This window comes from Daldinia loculata (assembly GCF_022478755.1).
Source record: "Daldinia loculata strain CBS 113971 unplaced genomic scaffold F4817scaffold_20, whole genome shotgun sequence".
NCBI classification, from domain to species: domain Eukaryota; kingdom Fungi; phylum Ascomycota; class Sordariomycetes; order Xylariales; family Hypoxylaceae; genus Daldinia; species Daldinia loculata.
The window spans coordinates 167,790-188,078 of NW_026054874.1; the positions used below are offsets into that span (position 1 = coordinate 167,790).

Sequence of the window (20,289 nt, forward strand, 5' to 3'; positions counted from 1 at the left end):
CGTCGCAAGTATGGCTATCGCAAACCAAGGTATGATGCTCTCGAACGCCTGATCCGACCAATTCTTCGAAACCATGCGAGTCCATAACGCCACGATATGACAAATAAGAAACGAGGTTGGGGATCGCAACCTCTTATTTTGCCTCCCTTAGCTCCGTAGTTCCCAACCACCCACCATCCTCCCACGGTGGCGCGTTTTGATCCCCATAAAATACGTGCTCGCTCCCTTTCTCATCGGATTCGGAAATATCCATATTTCCTTGGGAATTTCTTGGTTCGGGATAAATATACTGCTGATGGAAGTCTCCTGTATGTCGGCTTCCTTCGGGATCGGTATCCAGACCTCTCTCCTGAGATGACTAGGCCCGCAGGGATGAGGGGGCCGGTCCTCCCTCTTGTTGGAGCTGTCTGCGGATTTCCTCCGCTGTTTGCGAGTCCTCGGTAGACTCCGACTTATAAGCGGGTTTCGTATACAGACCATCCGCCGAAGGCTCCCTAGCTCTTAACCCGGCTACTGCTGCCGCAACGTCCGCCAGAGTTCCAGCATTGGTATTATTAGGACCGGGCTCAGGAGCCGTGGTCGCGTGCGCACCGCGAGCACTAGTGGAGGCCGTAGCAGGGGGGCCAATATTTACGTTGGGTGGTGGCTGGGGTAGTTCGACCTGCAAATCTAAGAGGCGAGACTGTAGTTGAATGACGTACTCGCGAAGAGCATAATTATCGTTTTGGATCGCTTTGAAGCTGTGCTCCATCTCTCCGTAATCGCGCACTTGCTGCTCGAGCTTCTTGATGTAATGCTCCTTTCTTTGTCTAAAAGCGCGCTAGAGAAACAGGTTAGTTACGTAATTGGACGCACGGATGAGTCCTGATATGGTGGAGCAGCCAAGCTAGTACACACGAGCGATCTACACCGAAGATGCGAGATACTCGGATCTCTAAACCGTTTTGATTACGGTAGCTCCAGCTCGCAGACCATGACAAAAAAAGAGAAGCGCCCCACTCACCTGAGCAGCTCTGTTCTGGGCGGCTCTTTTCGATTGCGATAATTCCCGCTTCGCCTTTCGCCCGTCCGTCACTGAATCATCAGGGTCATGCCCTAGGAGGCCTTGAGCAGCCATGTTGGCCACGGGAGACGCAGAAATAGGTGCGCCTTCGTCGGACGGAGGCGAGACTCCTCTCTGCATCATATCAGATGCCGGAACACCTGCAGAAGACGTTCTAAGTTGAGGGTGAATGTGCGACTGCGTCTCTAAACTGGAAGCGCCGTATCCATGCGATTGAGGTGAAGGGCGTATAGGCTTAAGAGCAGGGTGAGTTGCAGCGACAGCAGTTAATGAAGACGGCGCCGACGTAGGTGGTGAGTGGTTCAAATAACTCGCTCCCGGATCGATCTTTGCGCGCACTTCAGATTCCTCTATAAAAAAAGCAAAGAAATTATGTCAGTATGCAAATACCGGTAGAGGTCTGGGGTATATATTCAAAAATGGGGGAAAGAGACATAAAAGGTATCAGAGGTAGAGCCACGGAGCAAGTGAGGCGGACTACAGACCGAATATGTATGTAGGAAAGTTTGTCCAGGATGTAGGCGGGTATTTCGTAATGAAGGGATATGGGGACCGGAAAAGCAAGTGGATGGATCCCAAATTGGCCTTGCAACGCGACCCCGAAGCCGTCAAAAGTAGTAGCAACAGTAGCAGAAAACTCCTGGCGCCAGCATATGAGGTATGTCTGATTACATGTTCGCAGTAAAAGGTGACCTCAAGCGACTTAGACGGTCAGGGCATAGCTGGGGGGTGGTCGAGGGGGGGCGTGTAACTGTGCAGTAATGCGGCGTCACGGTGGGTGGGGTGAACATAGAAGTACGGGGGGGTGGGGGGTTTATTAATTTTTTTTTTCTTTTCGATGATGGTTGGAAATGCTTCTAGTGCAGCACCGGGCAAAAAAGAGCTAAGAGCTAAGAGCTAAAGAAGGAGCAGCTACTTACCGTGATTCTGCATTTTGAGTATCTGAGTCAGCATCAAGCTAACGCGATACTTGTGTCGTGACGAACTTGGTGCGACCGTATCTGTAATAACGAAATACGCGGAAACACACTGGTCTATGCCCAGAGACGGAACCGTTTCCGTTCAAAACGCACTATTAAAGAGAGGAGCGCGCGACGGGCTCCGCTCGGAGTAAGGACGGCGTTTGTCGTTGCAGGGGTGGAAAGTCAATTTGGACACCGGGATAGATACTATGTCTTGTCCCCAGGAGATGTTTCTTTTTTATCGCACACCAAAGTTAAAGGAACGATGTGGCTGGAGTGAAAATAGCGCGCGAAGCCGTTGTTTAGTTGCTGATTTGGCAAACGACTATACAGTTGCGGCAGCCGTAGCGTACTAGTATATAGTACTCCTCAACACATACAGGATGAATACGTAAGGTAGGTAGTGCTGTTGTCGTTGAGTTGTTGCGTATATCAATACTGCAATCCTGCAGCAGTACCTTGGAACCTTGGAACCTTGTGATCCGCGGTAGGGTCAATGTTTCGTAGATTGGTAGATTGATAGATTGATAGATTGGATGCGCCTGACGGAGTGGCTAACCGTGACTTGATTACTCAAGGTAGCAGTTAATGTCAATCAACAAGAAAACTTCGATATTTCGAAAGAGTATTCCAGGCGAGATTCGGATGAGTAACGAGGACAATACCTAGGCCAATGCGAGAGAGCCCCCGGGTTTCCTAATCGTATAGCCTGTCCAATCTGGCGTCGGCAGAATTCAAGGTGACCTCAACGGAGTTAGGGACCCAATGATACCCGCGCTTCCACGTGACTGATTCTGGTTCTATCGTAATGGATTATTCAGCGCCGTTAAAATAGATTAGGTAACGGCGTGGTTGGGTTTTTAGGCATAGGTAAATCTTGTCCCGGATGACGAACGCGTAGTGTACTAATGGTAAGAGAAATATGCAAAAACAAATACCTCGAGGAAAATTTAGGAACAAGGCGCAAAGTAGTTAGCTTTTTGCTTCGGGACCGTGGCTTGTGCGAAGATGCTTGGATAACTGAATGAGTACCACGCACAGTGTCCAGAAGTTAAAAAATGGATACGCCGCCAACAAAGAGAAATAGGTAGGTAAACAGGCAATATAGGTGGGGTATTAAAAGTTATTAAGCTGCCTGTTGGCGGTTCAATTGCCTACAGTATGTGGACGGCCGAAATGTCCGAAGGGGGGGATAAGACCTGACGAGGGTTGATCATAGACTTGTTTAAGGTGAGGTTGGTTTGTCAGCACTTTGCAGCTTGTGCAGCTTGTGTTCGCCCTAAATGTGCAACCGGTACGTAACTACCAAGACTAGTGTGTACATAAGGTAGTGTACTTTAGGTAGGTACCTAATGGTGGCTACCACCGCAGCCAAGCGCAACCCCAAGTGGACGAATGGAAATTAGAATTGTAGGGCTGTGGGGATGGTAGACTTAATAGTCGACCGAGTATATCCGTAGCACGAAAAAGAAGAATATGAGCATCGAGAATGAAAAACCCAATTATCTCAGAATGCTTGCGTGTAACAGGTAGACAAGGCATAGCGAACTGCCGGCGGGAGAATTTGGTGCGTGTTGGAGGGTACCTACGATGGAATACGATGGAATGGAGGCACCTGAATGGTCGATGTTCCCTCTTTGTAATCAATGTTAGTTTGTCATTTGTGTAACCTGACTAATAATAAAAACAATAACAATAACAATAACCATAACGAACGAACGAGGAAGTTGCAAATTGATACCCAAAACAGGATAATAGCGATCCCAGCTAGAAAGAATTGCCTAAGGGCACTACGTCAAGTTAAGTACATAATACGCCTAACCTCAAGTAGCGGTTACACATACTTACGTACATAATATACATGTTATTATGCCTTATTTATACGTATTTTCATGTATCGATGATTATGTACTTCCTCACATTAAAACTTTAGTTTACCTAATGTAGAATTTAAAAATCGGAATCCGCATCATCGGCCGAGGTGGTTCCTTTAGCTAAAGCCAATCGTTATTATAACTGCACTTGTATGTATTGTATTCGTTAGTTTTGTGTACCCGCTTCCTCTTCCTTTCATCTGCCGTCGTACAGCACTACATCTTATGACTGCCCCCTTCCCTTCTAGGCAACTCCTCCCAACCCACATTTACGCCCGTACATTACATAGGTACTTTGCTTAGTACGAATGTGTATACATCCGCAATAGCTTTTATTAACGCGTGTTTGAAAGTACTTAAGAAGGTCCTCATGTTGCTCATACGAGATGTAAGCACTTATTAAGTCGTGTGCTGGTATATAGGGACATTCTACACATCTTACGATACTCAGGTATAATAACATTAATAAGTAAGGTATTATATAGTATGTGGTTGGGCTGGGTGACGAAGAGACTAGTAATAAAGATCGGACTTTTTTCACGCCTTCTCTTTCTTGACTTCCATTGCATACCTCTTTGTAGGCTCAGCATCGGGTTTTAGAACTCCTTCGGCTATATGGTTCTCCAATTATTAGACACACGCCCCGGGGGCGATAGTATGGTATGGTTTTTAGAGAACCACACCTTGTTCCCGCCTGCAGGTCTGATGAAGAAAATAAAGCTTCGCATCTTCAATCCTTTTGCGTGTTCGTACTATTTATTACATTACGTAAGGTGTCACAGTATGACAAAAAGAACCTTGGATAAATGACGGCCGCTAGAACGCATGTCGTAAAAAAGTTTCACCAGCATTTCATTAATAACATTCAACTCGAATCAATGCGCGGGTTCCAACCGCGGACTTACGTAATACAACAGGCTAAAAGAGGTCGTCCTCCGAGGGCACGGTTTCATTACTAACATACCTAGGTACTTCCCTGCTTTTTTGGTCTTCGGCAACCCAGTTATCGACCTACATACCACATGTAGTATCAAGATGTACGATGTACGATGTACATATGTATGTATGCATGCACATGGTTCTATGCGATACTAAGTTGATTGGATGATGACACGATGGAACCTCGTTGGTCTAAGTATTAAAAGGAACTTTCTGTGACGAGCGAGATCTGGTTAACTATACCGTATCGAAACAGCAACATCAAATGGAGTAGGTCCGAAGTTTGGAAGCCGGTTAAGGCTTGAAGAATAATTGGAATTTAGATGCCTATCAATGCTTACCGTTTATATTAGTAATACTGTCACGTGTGTCATGCTACATTTAGGTAATCGCATAACTAATGGTACAATCTTACTGTACTCTCATGTATGTATGTAATTCGAATCTGCCGATAGGTCCAACGTAAAGTTTAGAGCCTCATATTAAGGTATCCGAATACAGATGCAGATGAAGGATATGACTGTCTGTCTACCTTGATATGTAAATGGGAATAAGACTTTTATACTTATTCACATACCTAGGTACCTAGTAAATATTCAACATTTAACGTAGGTATCTTTTTGGTTTCAATATAACATTGTCCAATCCAACCGTCCTGGGAAAATCGAGATTGATACGCCGGCCAATATATTCCACACCTCCCTGGTAGTCTTGGCGTTCCGCGGTGGTCATCGGCAACAAGCCTTCTCCCGTCCGTGTTAGGTTCACATCTGATTTTAATTACGCGTCGTTTACCGCTTACTCTGTTTGCGCCAACAGAAACAGAAGGGTTTCAACAACTTAGACGAGCCCCAAGTTACCCCCAAGGTAAAGTAAAAAGCCGCTTCTACGTCTTGTATAGTTGCTTTAGTTGCTTTAGTAATCCTGGTCGATCTACGCTCCGCTTGATCCCGAGAATGTCGTATCGAATTACGGCATCCATTATTGCCTGTTTTACTTGTGTTATCAACATAATGCAATGGACTGATAATCGCTCGACTTTTGACAATCCATAGGTCGGTTGTTCATGACAACTAAATGAGAAGGAGAATCGAGAAGGATTTACGAGACTATCCCGACCCATGAACCGATTATTATCCCTATGCCTTTAGTTGAAGACAATATCTTATGAACCCCTTTCTCGCGTGTTGGTATCTGCAATGCTTCCTTCGCCTATGGCAAAGCCTTCTGGTTTGCATCCGCCGTATGATCCTTTTGGGGTATAATCTTGAAGTTTACTGCGTCTTCGACTAGAAGGTTAGCAACATGTAAGCAGCCGGCAGTATTGATGCCTGAAATCGCTTTGTTGAACTGCACTCATACCTCGGCGCCGCAACACCGCTCATAGCTTCGAAGTTGGAGATGCAACTTAATGGCTAGGATCCTTATGTTACCTTATTCCTGTTAATATTATCCTATCATATTATATGGCAGTCCGTCCTATACACTACAGGCGGCTTATCTCCTAAAGTGAAAAGTACCATGTAAACACTCCATCCAGATCTGATTAGCTGAATTTTTTACACTATTCCTAAAGAGTATGCATCGAGTCTTTTTCAGTGTTTCATTCGTTGATATAAGTGGATTATGAGGTACTTATGTCTGGTTCACATTTTAGGAGATAAGATAAACTAGAGGCTGTAGGTCGGTTTCAGCACTTACCACTCACGTCATGCCAGCATCATTAAAAAGATCAAAACCGGCCATTCCGGCCGACGTAAGATTAGTAACCTTCACGTTTTATACGGATAACAACGATATGTTACATTTTAATGTACGAAGTAGAAACGTATGTTCTCGGGCCGGAATACTGGAGATAAACCAACAGTACCTGTAATTTGCCGACTAGGTCGCTGAGGTCTCATTGATAAATTTTAGCTCAAAATTTATACTCTATAAAAACAGTCGACCCGAAGATCTTAGACCCTATTATTCCCGGAAATCCCGATAGAGTTACTCGAACTGATCCTTGTCGTTGAGTAGTAAATGGTACATATTAGCTTGCATCTTTCAGCTTGTCCTGCTGTCTTATTACATAAAGAGCGTAACCCTGTCGGAGATAAAGGTATGATTATAGTTACTCGCTCATATACATGGTGCATCCGTGAGCCAGTTGCACCAATGACTAATAGACCTTGAACAAGTTATCTTAGACCTAGGCCAGCAGCGCCGATTTGTTGGTCTGCAATAGAACCTAATTAGGAATGCGGAACGAAGGGGTCTCAAAGTGGCGTGAACGCGTCGGTGCTGACATTGCATATTATACGTACTTATTTGTACTTATTTGTGTGATCTACCTACGCCCGTGCTGAGGCTATAGCTCGATATCGATCGCTATAGGATAATCTACTATGTACTATATAAGTTTCATTACCATTTATTGTAATAGGTTGTACGACTCTCCCTCCTCAACATAATAGTGCCTTTTACAGGACTAGAAGTAACCGCAACTATTAAGTACGAAGTACATAAACCGGCCCTATTATAAGTATACCTAAAAGCTAAACACCATGATCAAGGAAACCCAAGATGTTATAGAACTGGTTTCGAGGTCTATACTAAACCCAACACTTTTTTTTATAATATTGCGCGGTAAGATGTCAGGTATTTTCTAGCGAGTTAACGCTTGCAAAAATAACTCCAACTGCCGTCTGCTTAGCTAGAAGTTTTCGATTTTATTAACTCCTATGGCCTACGGCGGGATAAGATTAAAAGTATTGTAAGGATTTATCAACGGGTTACCTAGGTAGGTTTACGTAACGGCCTTTGTCTTAAATATTCCTTGAACCGTTTGAACTTGAACTCAGATGGAGTTAATGGACTGTTTCCACTTCGTTGGGCAGCCATTATTTAAGATTCCATACATAATGATTACTTATATGAAATTCCTCCATGCGCTACCTCCCAAGCAGGCTGAGAATATTGATGGTCAGCAAAGGATAACCTAGAAGGTGCTGACCGTGCCAAAAAAAGGCTTGTAGGTAACATCATGGAGGAACTTGGGCGATAGTGTGCCCGTTAGCGACTAAGACAACCGCCAATAAAAGACATTGAGTCTGTGAGTAAACGAGGATTGCTTCTTTAACACAGCTAGCCCAAGTCCATCAAAACCTGTTTAGTAAGACTATAACTTAGTTATATCAACAAACTACGTAGCTAACAAGCTGGGCAGCTAACCTCGGGCGTAACAGAGCGTCTTTGTAGAACTAACCAGAGTTCGGTCGATCACGAGGCTTGAGTACAAATGCCTGCGCCGTTCACCCATGGCTTAAGGACTGGGAAGCATAAATGAGTTTCCAATTTAAGCCAATATACTAGCTCCAAGTGTAAGAAAACTGCTTATTAGGGAATCGCGTGCCAGGAATACACCCTGGTTATTTACATAAAACTCCGGATCTCCTGCACCGGGGTGCATAATTCTCGGAGTTTGACGAACGCGAGTGCGATTTGGAATCTCAATGCCCGGGTTTTACATGTCTAGGTAGACTGTAGGAACCTGCGGGTTAAAGATGGTAATCCTCATGCTGAGTCTTAAGGGCATTAGCAACACAGGAGCGAAAAGCGAAACAGGATATCATCGCGTCCGATAATAAACATGTAGGAAAGTCACCCAACCCATTCATTTAATTTGGACGCTGTTGGTTACAGGGCAATATTACGACAGGGAGTAAGCAGATCTAGCCCCAGCGGCGGTGTAGTTGGCTTCCCATTTTCTCGTCGGTAATATCAGGCTTACAGCGGGATGAGAAAGGAGATTTCCACGTGGGAAACCCAGGTGGTCCGGTCCGCGACGCGCCGGAAATTAACAAGTGGAGAGACCCTGTCTCCGTTAAAAACTGCTGTAATCCGTACGTAATTTGGTACTAATGGTCAGATGAAAACTTGTCACCGCCGTCTGCTGACAGCACAGCAATCGACGATACGATACGGGGGTCGGGACACGGACACAGATTTAGAAAAGGAGAGCATTAGCCCTAATGGGGTATGATACAGCGACCGTGCCCTTATAATAAATATACCCGATTTTCGGCAACTTTGTAGTTTTAATCGCCGAATGTCTCGGGACTGAAAAGGGGTCACGTTGTATACCTACTACTGCAAGTTTGGTGGAAGATAATAAATTGATATGTCTAAGATTTTATGTGTAACAAATTCTAGTAACGGCTGTTACTTACCTACCTACATATGTGTAGCTTAATATGAGCTACCTGTAATATAGGTAGCTGGGAAGGTACGTCTAATAGGTACATGAATTAGGTATATGTAGGTAATCGCAAAGCTTAGGCCACCTGAAAATGACTTAGGACGACTTATTATCCGACTTACTATGTACAACAGATAAACGTCAGAAAATAAACGTTGGAAATATTTTGTAGCAACTTGCTAACCTAGGTTAAACCATTCATATTCATTTTTCAAAACTTAGCCAAAAGTATACCAGGGTAGCTCGCGATCTGCTTCCGTGTGCACCCTAGAGCTTTTATAGGTGGTATATATGACGAGACTCTACACGTTACACCACCATAAAACCACCTCATATTCTGCCATCTACTAATAATAGTCTGTGCCGCGCCTAATGTATAACCGGTACACGCGCCCTTTGCTTTACTACGCGAAGACTGCCGCTAAGGCACCACAAGTTGCGAGCAAACCCGTCGGGGCGACACGCCGAGGCGCACAGGCGGTTGCAACCTCTCGCCGGTGCTCACTCCTGTATCAGGATCAGGGTCAGGATCAGGGTCAGGGTCGCCGAACTTTCACGACTTCAGCAGCAGTCATGGCAAGCCCCGCGAATTCCCAAGCTGCTCCCCAGTTCTCGGCTGGCGTCGACGAGCCGGCTCTAACGCGGACGCTAGAGACTTTGCTGGCATCAGCAGGGCATGGCGGTCGGTGGGTACTGATCGCTAGCGGCGAGGGTCTGGAGAGGAGCTTCAAGTTCAAGACGTTTGCGAAGACGTGGGTGAGTCAGCCATACCATACCATACCATACCATACCCGTTTCCCGCGTCTCCTTCGTCGTACCATTGGTTTCCCTTCTCGTCTACCTCTGGTCACGGCATTTGCTTTATTCGGCCGCAATCGTTCCCGAGGGTTCCCCTCATTGGAACAGAGCCGCTCTTGCATCATATCCCTTACCTGCACCCGTGTAGGAGAGTCTGGGGAACATCGACAATTGCCGGTGGGCTGAGCCTGAATGGCTGACTAGCTGGGTAACATGGTTCCCCGAATTATTCCCCAGATAGGTTTACCTTTGGGTGCTGCTAGCATGATCGATCGACCTCGGGGGGCGTAAACATCGGGATACCGTAACTTCAGGGTTCCCGGCGGGAGTTGCACCTCATCAGTATACAATTTTCAATACTGAACACGGGAAAAGAAGCGCCGTGGCCAACCACGCAACGTATGGCTAGTCACGAGAGAGCAATAAAGTCTCCTGCTGACTCCACACGGGTCCTTATTCGCCAGTCTCGGCCCTCGACTGGCTTTTATATAGCCGAGTGCTGGATGAAATGGTGCCACCCGGTCCTCGGGTTAGTCGACCCCGGGAAGATCTGACCTGACATTCAAAAGCCTATATGATCTTCACGACCGCATGGTCAAACCATCTAAACAAGCCCCAGCTGCGAATGATAGTGTAGACTCGACTAATCGTGTTGATTCTGTTAGGACTTTATGACTGCAGTATCACTGCAGTGCAAGCTCAAAAACCATCACCCGGAATGGTCCAACGTAAGGTGCCCCCCACTGTACCCCTTTCATTCGTCCCTTCGTTTATCATAAAGAGAATGCGCCCTGCACACGTGCCCGCCCGTGTTAGAACCAACGTAAACTCTAAACCAGAGCTCGTCAGCTTCGATTACGAATCGCCGCTGTCGTCTTTAGGCAAGGTGGAGAGCTTGGCCATAACAGTCTCATACATTATCTTTCTTATTACCAGATGGAACGCATGAGCTGTCCGTCTGCTGACCCATTGGAATACAACGGCTGACTCATGTGATTGTTGTTATCGCACAGGTCTATAATACGACGTATATCCGGTGGACAACGCACAATCCGAAGGGCCTATCCGCCAAGGACGTCGAGCTAGCTGCGATTTGCGACAGCCTCGCTAGTGACTTTGGTGAGATTATTGAGGAGACTGATAGCTGCGAGCTAAAACGGGTGGCTGACCGTGCTGTCACCAACGCGGGTGATTGTTGTACTCCTAAGAAATAAAGAACAAAATAGAGATCATGAAGCTCCGAGATATCAGGCCATAACGGAAAATAGACATCCTTGGGACCTTTTATCTGTATGACCATGACTAACTTCAGGTTGGCTGATCCAGGTCAACGGGTTAGATATAGTATATAATACAACTAGGCGGCTTACTATAAGCAGTCATATCAGAAGCGAAGAAATTTACGAATGGGCACGAGCACAACTTCACTGCTATCACCCGAGGGCTAGAATGTCTTGATAAGTCTGTTTAAAAGTTCCAATGAAGGATGTTGAGGTTATTATTAATCTATGATAGTAGTTGTCTCTTCTCTTCGTCACAATTACAAAGTTGTATTAAGTCGGCCAGCCCCATGTCTATAGAATTAACGATGGACGAAAATCGTAAAGTATCGTTCCCTTAGGTGCCGCGTCTTGCGAAATCGGGCAATCTCTCCTCCCAATGGCCAACAATCAATCTTGATGGCCAGGAGCAAGCATCGGGAATCGGCGGAATGCCACTAGCTGACCTGCCCACCGTCCCAGTGCATATCCTAATGTTGCGAGGCTATGGAGCCCCTTTACTCGGCCTTCTTGGCCTTGATAGACTTGAGCTTCCTCTCGCGGCGGCGCCTGGCGGCCTCGGGACCGGACTCGGTGTCGAGCATCCAGTCCCACCATGTGAAGCTGGAGGAGTAGTTTCCGATGAACTTCTCGTGGTGGACGTCGTGGTGGAAGGCACCGGCCCAGAAGGGAAAGAAGTGCCTTAAGCTCCAGGGGAAGTCGTATCCGCTGTGGGAGTCAATGGCTTGGAATAGACGACCGACAATCCACATGTACATGGTGAACAGGTGAAGCTCTCCGGTTAGAGAAACCCAGACAATGGGACTTCCGACTGTTCCTAGAGCGAGAAGCATGGTCTCGATCGGCGAGGCGTATTCAGCAGCCAGACCGAAGGGGGCAGAGTAAGTGTGGTGAAGCTTGTGAATCATCCTGTATAGGGGACCGTAGTGCAGCGCTCGGTGGAACCAGTAATGCCATGCGTCTTCAACAACGAAGAAGACGGCGATTTGCAGGGCCATCGTCGAGAGCTTAGGGAAGGGAACACCGTAGTCCATGCCGAAGTAGGTAGCGATAGGATGGAAAAGCCAGATTTGAGGTAATTCGACGGTAACATGACTGAGAAGAACCAGCGCGGCGCATTCCCACTGCTCTTTCCACGTCGGGATCTTCTGGTTTTGAATCTTGTAGCGGTTGAAGAAAGGGATACGGTCGAGGAGCATGTAAGGTATACACCGGCCGAAGTAGATGATCTCGTGCATGAGGAAACTCATGATACCCGTCGCTAATGTGTCGTTCTGCATCCATAGATACCAGGCCTAGGTTACTGAGTCAGTCACTTGTTCGTACCTGGACGGTCTGAAGTTTAGGGGCAAACTAACCGCCCAAGCGCGTTCTACCACGTTGAGGTGGACATTATATTTTGTGACTTCCTCGAATACGTTTAGATACGTATCGGGATGGCTGAAGACGCCAGCGACAGTGGCATTTCTGCAAAGCGCGTTAGTTATCCAATTCAATTAAAAGACGCGCCTCGAAGTTAAGGGGTAAGCGGGACTTACATCGTGGCCATGGTGGCGAAAGGGGAATCTAGGTAAACCAACAGCGATGAGAACAAACCTTCCTATGAGTGAAAGAAAGACCCGAATGCTAAGTTAGGAATGCTGAGGAGCTGTGCCGACGCTGGGAAATGTGAAGGGGAGAGAAAAAAAAGGCGAGAAGAAGGCTGCTATTTGTTGTAGCTTTAGAAAATAAAGGCGGTAGGAGGCGATAAGGAGAGATTGGAGATTTCGAAATTTAGGGGATCCTGGTTAATTACCGGACGTACGACCAATCATTCGAATGCTGCCACCATGAGACCACTTGGAATTTCCTCTTCCCGTCCCGGCTCACGCATCAAAATGTGGAGAAAGCTGCATCAGGGGAAACACAAGTGTAGGTACCTATTTGGAGTGAATGCGGCTATCGTATTCGTATTCCGAGCTGTTTAGTGGCTTAGTATCACTGAAAATCTGCACTAATACTCCAAAAACTCAGGGACCCTTTTAGTTTAGGTACATGTACCTAAGTACCTAACTTAGGTTAGTTGATCAGATAACTTTATCGGATAATCCACGGCGAGCCTCCGGCAGCCCAGCCAAATCACCTGACTCGGAGCCGTCCCTATCCGATCTGCTCACTTTTTGCTCTTACCCTAACCCAATTGCCAGGTAACTGCCAAAAAGAGGGTTGTTGCTCTGTGCTTACCCATGTACCTTACCCTATTTGGTTTAGAGCAGCCACTGCTGTTAAAGCTTGAGAAGCTTGAATTTTGAATTGGGGTTTATTCTACGCTACATAGTATTATGACCTCATCAAACAAGCACAACTCAGCAGTAAATATCGACTGACCAACGTTCGACTTGTGGGAAACAAATCTGCATCCGGCACACCGCAACCTCAAATCGTTTCATTGTAGCCGTTTCCCAAGATCTATACGGTAAGGTTGAAGGAAGGTTGTACATATTTGGATTTCCTAATTAGTCCGTCAGCCTAACTCAAGTCTCACATCCAAGGTCCCGGCAACTTCCCGGTCATCATCGCGGAGAGCTTCCTTTCGATTGCCTAGATAGACCACAGTTTACAAGGGTTCAACAGACCCCGTCATGATACATATGAAGAATTAGACAAGTCGATTATGTCCGGCCGTACATCCGAGCATCGACCCATATAATCTCTCCTTTTTACAGAAGATTTGCACGTGTGGTTTAAATTCCAACAGAAAAAAAAAAAAAGAAAAATGTCCCTAGTGGCTGAGTAAGTTTTACAAAGAACATCTTTACCAGCGATGATAATGTGGCTCAGACCTTGTTCAGTCAAGTACGGCGGTTGGACGCGCAGCTAGACCGCATCCCTTTTAGCCACTTGACGGGCTATGACGCCACCCAAGCTTCGATAGACTTGGATAGTCCTCGTGCGAAAGAGCTGCTGAGGATCATCAAAGCCCTATCGGCGGCCTCGGGATCGCAAAGTGCCCCCCCCGCACGGTATATCCAGTCTCTCCTATCTCAGTCGGATTTACTATCGGACCATACTGAGGAGATATCGGCGAACCTGTACGAGGCTGAGCTCGAGTGGAGATTGGTTAGCAAGGCCACCGTGCAAACATACGGTATTATTTTGGATACGCTGTTAGATCAGATCATTCCCCTGAGTGACCACATCTGGTACTGGGACGATGTGCTGTCGTCTCCAACGAACAGCAGTATATACCTGGTGCAAACTTCCCCTATACGAGTCTGGGCTTGGACTAGGGAAATCTACAAGGACAGCAAGACTAGATCTCAACAGTACACTAGCGGTGGCACATCAGTCGCTGGTTTGGTAAGTGAATCTAATGTAGAGTCGATCCAGGCCGGAGCAGCCCAACGATGGAGCCGATTCTACAATATTGTGCGGGAGACCATACACGAAAGGTCGCTCGCCAACGTGCAGAGGAAGATATTGTCTCCCCTTGCTCTTTGTCGATCTGAAGCTCGCAAGAAGCAAGCTAAGCTGAAAAGGCTTAGAGAGATGACCGCGAGTGGCCTGGGTGTTTTAATCGACGAAGGTCTCGCCTTCGCCGGCAACGGAAGTGATGATGGTAAGAATGATATGATCCTCTCAGCCAACCAAGAATGGAAAGGTGTCGTGGAGCGAAGCGTCGCTCTAATGGACATGGTCCTCAAGGACGTCCTAACATTGGATGTCAGAATTGCCGATTTTGAAGATAGAGTCTTTGCTGGCGTTGAAGAGGATCCTGAGTTGTCAATCCTGGCCGATGAAGACGAAACACATCGCCCGGCTGTAGTGGCTAAAAGACTTCAGGACTTGCTAACAACTCAATTACCGCAACACCTTGAAGAAGCGGAAAAACTACTAAGAGAAAATGGACGACCGTCAAGACTCGTGAGGTACTGGCTTCCTGCCACTGCGCTTCTCCTCTCTTCGTCCACGATTCTCCGCATCTTGGTCAATAGAAAGCAGGAGATTCTGCAGTGGGTTAGTGACTTTGGCGTGACTGTTCGTGACTTCTGGTTCAACTGGGTTATCGACCCTATTCGAAAGGTTGTTGGTACTATCCGCCACGACGACAATAGCGAGATTGCTATCATGAGTCGGGATAGCCTGAAGGCGGACAGGGAAAGCTTAGAGCGTATGGTCGTCGACTTTGCTCTCGATAAGCCGCATGTCGCAACCGGCGCTCCGTCAATATCAGAGTCACAGGTTGCGGAAATCAGAGCCAAGGTCCGGGAGGGAGATGTGACACCGATTCTTCGCGCGTATGAAAAAGACCTACGCAGCCCCTTTAAGGGTACCGTGCGAGGTGACTTGGTCCGAACGTTGCTCATTCAGGTTCAAAAGACAAAGGTTGACATCGAAGTCGCCATGAGCGGGATTGATGCCCTTCTGAAAAGCCAGGAACTTGTCTTTGGCTTCGTAGGTCTAACACCTGGTATTCTCGTGTCCGTCGGAGTGATGCAATACCTCCGTGGTGTGTTCGGAGGCAGAAAAGGCTTCCGAGAACACCGGAGAGCCGGCAAATGCATCCGAGTTATACGCAATATTGATCGCATATTATCCGAAGCCACGCCCTCGCCTAACAACCTCATATCCTACAAGGACCACGGTCTCCTCGTATGTGAGGTCCACGTCCTTCGACAACTTGCACATAGCCTCCTCCCAGCCGACATTGAGAAAGACTTCTTGGAAGACCTAGACGACCTTGCTAATCTCAAGGGCATCCAATCACAGCTGCGAGCTTTGGATAGAATACGTTGGGCATATTCTAAGTGGTTGAGATAATTGCACGAACCCAAAGTCGCTATTAGAACATTTTAGCAAATGCATATGACGGACTAGGGGCATTATGTTTTATACACTCCGGATTAGTATAACAATTGCCTATAGTTGTATCAAATAAACAGCTAAGATGTTCAATATTATTATGGGATTCGGTTGAAAAAGAAGTACCATGTAAATATGAGACATGTCGATAAGCCCCTTTTCTAGAAGCAGCTCTACGTTGAATAGATGCATATGTGCATAGTAAATCTGGACCGCTCCCCTGGTACCTAATTCGTGCCCACCACCATTCTGACATAAGCCAGGTACGCCGGCAAAAGGCAGCCACGTATTTCCTATCATTGAGCTCCTTATGGAAGTACCTACAGTAAGTACTCAGGGGTTATAGGTACATATTCACACGCTAAAAACCAACCGCTTAGGGCGTGATAGCTCTGCTTTGGTTAATGCGACTTAGGTGTCTACAGGTACCTAATGTATAGGTAGGTACCTGTAAATCACCTGCCCGACCTGGGAAATGTTTGAGGCTGCCTCGTTTGGGCCAACGACTCGATTAAGTTGTTAGGTTGTAAAAATGCACACCGTTGCTTAGGTTCGTTGATTAGGTACACGTAGGTAGTTGCCATCCGAGTAAATGCATACATACCTAAGGCTGACCTAAGGTAGGTACATGTATGTACTTGGTAGGTAAACCATCCTTTTTCGAACTCAATGTTGTTTTATCGATCCTAAACCTTCAATATTCAATTGAAGGCTCTATCTTTCCGAAACCATAAGCCTTATGCACCGTACTCCTGTATGCTAGTACAAACCGAGTTAGATAGCTTTTTCTACTCCTGTGCCAAGAGTACATACATGTACCACTAACTATCATTATCATTATCATTATCATTCCCATTAACTCCATTAAACGCTACCAGCCTACCGCTACCGCTACCGCTACCGCTACTGCTACTGCTACTGCTACCAAAAGCCACTATTAGTATTACTGCCAACCTCTGACGACACGTCGTCTCGTTTGATATCTAACCGGAATAATATCAAGAAACTCGAGGAATCGCGTTTACGTCAAACTATTCTTCGACAAAGAATACGATCGATCAAATACCCGCCGTAGCTTTCTCTGCCGTCCACGACGAGCGACCTCTACAAAATGTCGGGTAACCGAAACTACGACTTCTTAGTACGTTCACAACCTCTCCCCTTCGAACCGCACGCTACGGCTGGAGAGATGATATACCACCCGGTAGCTTGGTTATCGAGGTCTCTTCAAGCCATGGCTTCCCCTCCGTCTTACACTAGCTGTCAGCCCATAGGCATTCCTAAGTATACTAACGACGGTCTCAATATATAGATTAAACTACTCCTAATCGGCGATTCGGGAGTAGGCAAATCGTGCTGTCTGCTGCGGTTCAGCGAAGACTCATTCACACCGTCCTTCATCACGACTATCGGCATCGACTTTAAGATCCGCACGATCGAGCTCGATGGTAAGCGCGTGAAGCTGCAGATCTGGGACACTGCTGGCCAGGAGCGATTCCGAACTATCACGACGGCTTATTATCGCGGCGCGATGGGCATCCTCTTGGTTTACGATGTCACAGACCAGCGATCTTTCGAGAGTAAGAACTCCCAATCATTACACTAGCTATATATATATCCTACACCCCCATACGAAACGAATAGGGAAGTGTTAAGAGGAGCTCTAGTGAGCCGTGGGAACTATCGATAACGGCTTGCTTATAATACACAAGCATTTTTGAGGCTCCATGCTGACCCGTGATACAGACATCCGAACATGGTTCGCGAACGTAGAGCAGCACGCCACGGAAGGCGTTAACAAGATCCTCATCGGCAACAAGTGCGACTGGGAAGAGAAGCGCGTGGTGTCGACGGAACAAGGCGAGGCGCTTGCCAAGGAACTCGGCATCCCCTTTCTCGAGGTATCTGCCAAAAGCAATATCAACATCGACAAGGCCTTCTACAGCCTCGCCGGCGACATTAAGAAGCGTCTCACCGACATCAGCCCCGCGCAGCAGGCCGCCGCGGCCGGTGGCCAGGGCGTCAACGTGTCCTCGGGACAGAGCAGCGGCCTAGGCAAATGCTGTTAAGGGCTGGCGAGAAGTCGTTCGAAGCGAGAGATAATATGGCGATGGTAGAGAGAGTAAGGGCTAGCCACCAAGCTGGGTAGTCAAGCTGGGAGAGGTGGCCTAGCACACATTTCATGTTATCAAGCGAAAGTTTACTGTAGACCGAGGCATATGATTTATGGAGACACCCCCGAGGACCGAAAGAAGCACGAATGTTGTATTACCTGGGGGGACGGGGGTAGGCAGAGGAGGAGGAGCTAGCCAGAAATAAAGAAGAGAGCAAGGGCAAAGGCTAGCCTGCTTCACGATAGACATTCAGAGCCACACATGACACACAACACACAACTACATAGGATGAATGAGGCCTGGGGGGGCTTAAGTGAGGGCGATACTATATTGGCGGAGTTTGGTTGATATGGGTCTAATACATTTTCCAGTCATCGTTGGTTCTTCTCTCTGATCAAGTACGTATGCTACGAAGAGCCTTGATGCCTGTATTAGGTCATACGTTCTTCTATTCAATATCGCGTAGAATGACAAGTCACTAATGAAGGCCGAAGCACTTTCAAGGACGTAAAATAGGGGCGTGAAACATGGTTGCCGGCTGGCTTAAGTGGAATATATATAATCATCACCACAATACTGATGTATTGAGTATCCTAGTCTCGTCCCACGTTGCCGGTTTATCCCCCCCAAGATCCATACGTATCTTGAATTGCCGCCGGTGCCAATACCTCACGAAGCGGTGCGCCTCGGCATTATCCACGAACGGAATGATGAAGCGGGGATACCGACGATACCCCCTATCGTCTGCTATGCTCGACTCCTTAGCCTCAACCCCTTCCCCTTCCCCTTCCACATTCCCTTCACCATTAACCCCATCTTCACCCCCCGCTACTCGTGCAGCCTGGTCCCGAAGAACCTGCTCAAAGTCATTAGGGTCCTTGTCCTCCTGCTTGAGGATGCTTTTCCCAAAGGGCAGGATACCATTCTCGAGATCCGTCACCCGCCACGGCAGATTCCGATCCTTGCCGTCCTCCTCGATGGCCTGCCGCAGCCAATCAAGCGATATGCGTCCCCCGTCCACGGAAACAAGAACCATGTGCTTAGATCCGGCGCGGTCGGCTAGCCGGTCGACGAACGCGACACCGCCTATATCCAGCTCCTCGATCCGCACGCGGCTGAACCCGCTCGACACGTCGAGGTAGTACCGCTGGCTCGGCGGCACCAGGGTAAACGCTCTCAGATCGGCCGCTACGTCACGACTACTGCCATCTGCGGACGGCAAGCCCGGGGGCGGAGGCACCGAGGGCGAATACCCCTTCCTGTGATGCGCCCCTGGTACATGCGCCTTGCCCAGCTGCCACAACCGCTCTACCTCGTCGCAGTACGCGGCCGCAGCCGCCTCCCGGTCGAACAGCACGAAGTAATGCCCGAGCGGCTGCAGTGTGTCCGGGTCCCGGGCCTGGATGACGCGCGAGATGCCGCCGACCCAGCCCTCGACGTGGGCGCCCTGGGGCCCGAGGCGTAGGAAGTCGCTCTCGGTGAGGTGCTTGCTAGCCGCGGAGAGGATGAGCATGCTTTTCGCGCGCAGGGGCACGTCGCTGGATTTCCTATCGCTGTCGCTGTCGTTGTCGTTGAGCTCGGTGTCGGGGGAGGGTTGCGGGGGATCGTCTAGGAGATGCGAGGCCCAGGAGGGTTTGGGAGTGGTGTTTCTGCCGAGGGCTTTGGCTTCGTCGGGGAAGAGCTGCTCGAAGAGGGAGGGGCGTCTGGGTTGTGGTGCGTCATCTTGGTTGTTGCTGTTGCTGTTGCTGTTGCTGTTGGTCTGGGGGGATGTTGAGGAGGGGGAGGGGTGTGGTCGACTGGTGCTACCGTGCAGCAACGCCGTATGGGATAATCGCCATGCTGCTGCGGCTACCGATCGTGAAGATGGTCGGTGGAGCTGTCGTAGGAGCATGAGGCGGCGAGTTGTGACGCCCAGCGCATTGCAGTGTAGTGCAGATTCGAGTAAGTCGAAGCTGGAGAGGGAATTGGAAAAGTTGGAGCTGAACTAATCGACCTTCTTTTCTTCGTAGGGCTTACATAGAATTTGGAAAGGAAGTCGCAATCCATACTGTATTATTTCTGGTATAGCGCTATGAAAATAGCCTATAGAGTAGTACAAATAGGTTTGATTGGGTCGTTGGTACTACCGTAGTGGCCCACACTGTGTTTTTAACTGGTCTATCCCACAAGAGACG

The 20,289-nt window shown here is 47.8% G+C and overlaps 5 protein-coding genes across 5 annotated transcripts; 2 read left to right on the forward strand and 3 right to left on the reverse strand.

The window, feature by feature from the left end:
* Positions 1 to 358: 358 nt before the first annotated feature.
* Positions 359 to 1,996, reverse strand: F4817DRAFT_315219 (uncharacterized protein; the record flags this gene model as incomplete). Its single annotated transcript, XM_049300509.1, has 3 exons — positions 359 to 820; positions 1,004 to 1,413; positions 1,984 to 1,996. The coding sequence occupies 3 exons, from the start codon at positions 1,994 to 1,996 to the stop codon at positions 359 to 361; spliced, it is 885 nt and encodes a 294-aa protein (XP_049159710.1).
* Positions 1,997 to 9,103: 7,107 nt separating this feature from the next.
* On the forward strand, positions 9,104 to 11,306 carry F4817DRAFT_335518 (transcriptional coactivator/pterin dehydratase). Its single transcript, XM_049303027.1, has 3 exons — positions 9,104 to 9,837; positions 10,545 to 10,607; positions 10,893 to 11,306. The coding sequence occupies exons 1-3, from the start codon at positions 9,454 to 9,456 to the stop codon at positions 11,091 to 11,093; spliced, it is 648 nt and encodes a 215-aa protein (XP_049159711.1). The 5' UTR covers positions 9,104 to 9,453; the 3' UTR covers positions 11,094 to 11,306.
* Positions 11,307 to 12,959, reverse strand: F4817DRAFT_335521 (C-4 sterol methyl oxidase). Its single transcript, XM_049303028.1, has 3 exons — positions 12,698 to 12,959; positions 12,518 to 12,626; positions 11,307 to 12,454 (listed from the first exon to the last, which is right to left on the reverse strand). The coding sequence occupies exons 1-3, from the start codon at positions 12,706 to 12,708 to the stop codon at positions 11,657 to 11,659; spliced, it is 918 nt and encodes a 305-aa protein (XP_049159712.1). The 5' UTR covers positions 12,709 to 12,959; the 3' UTR covers positions 11,307 to 11,656.
* A 955-nt stretch (positions 12,960 to 13,914) lies between these two features.
* F4817DRAFT_358295 (NCA2-domain-containing protein) lies at positions 13,915 to 18,070 on the forward strand (the record flags this gene model as incomplete). Its single annotated transcript, XM_049306009.1, has 4 exons — positions 13,915 to 13,931; positions 13,991 to 15,946; positions 17,376 to 17,581; positions 17,748 to 18,070. 4 exons carry the CDS (start codon positions 13,915 to 13,917, stop codon positions 18,068 to 18,070), a joined length of 2,502 nt encoding a protein of 833 aa, XP_049159713.1.
* A 452-nt stretch (positions 18,071 to 18,522) lies between these two features.
* On the reverse strand, positions 18,523 to 20,095 carry F4817DRAFT_88644 (uncharacterized protein). The gene has a single exon (XM_049308013.1). It carries the CDS (start codon positions 20,004 to 20,006, stop codon positions 18,681 to 18,683), a length of 1,326 nt encoding a protein of 441 aa, XP_049159714.1. The 5' UTR covers positions 20,007 to 20,095; the 3' UTR covers positions 18,523 to 18,680.
* Positions 20,096 to 20,289: the final 194 nt, after the last annotated feature.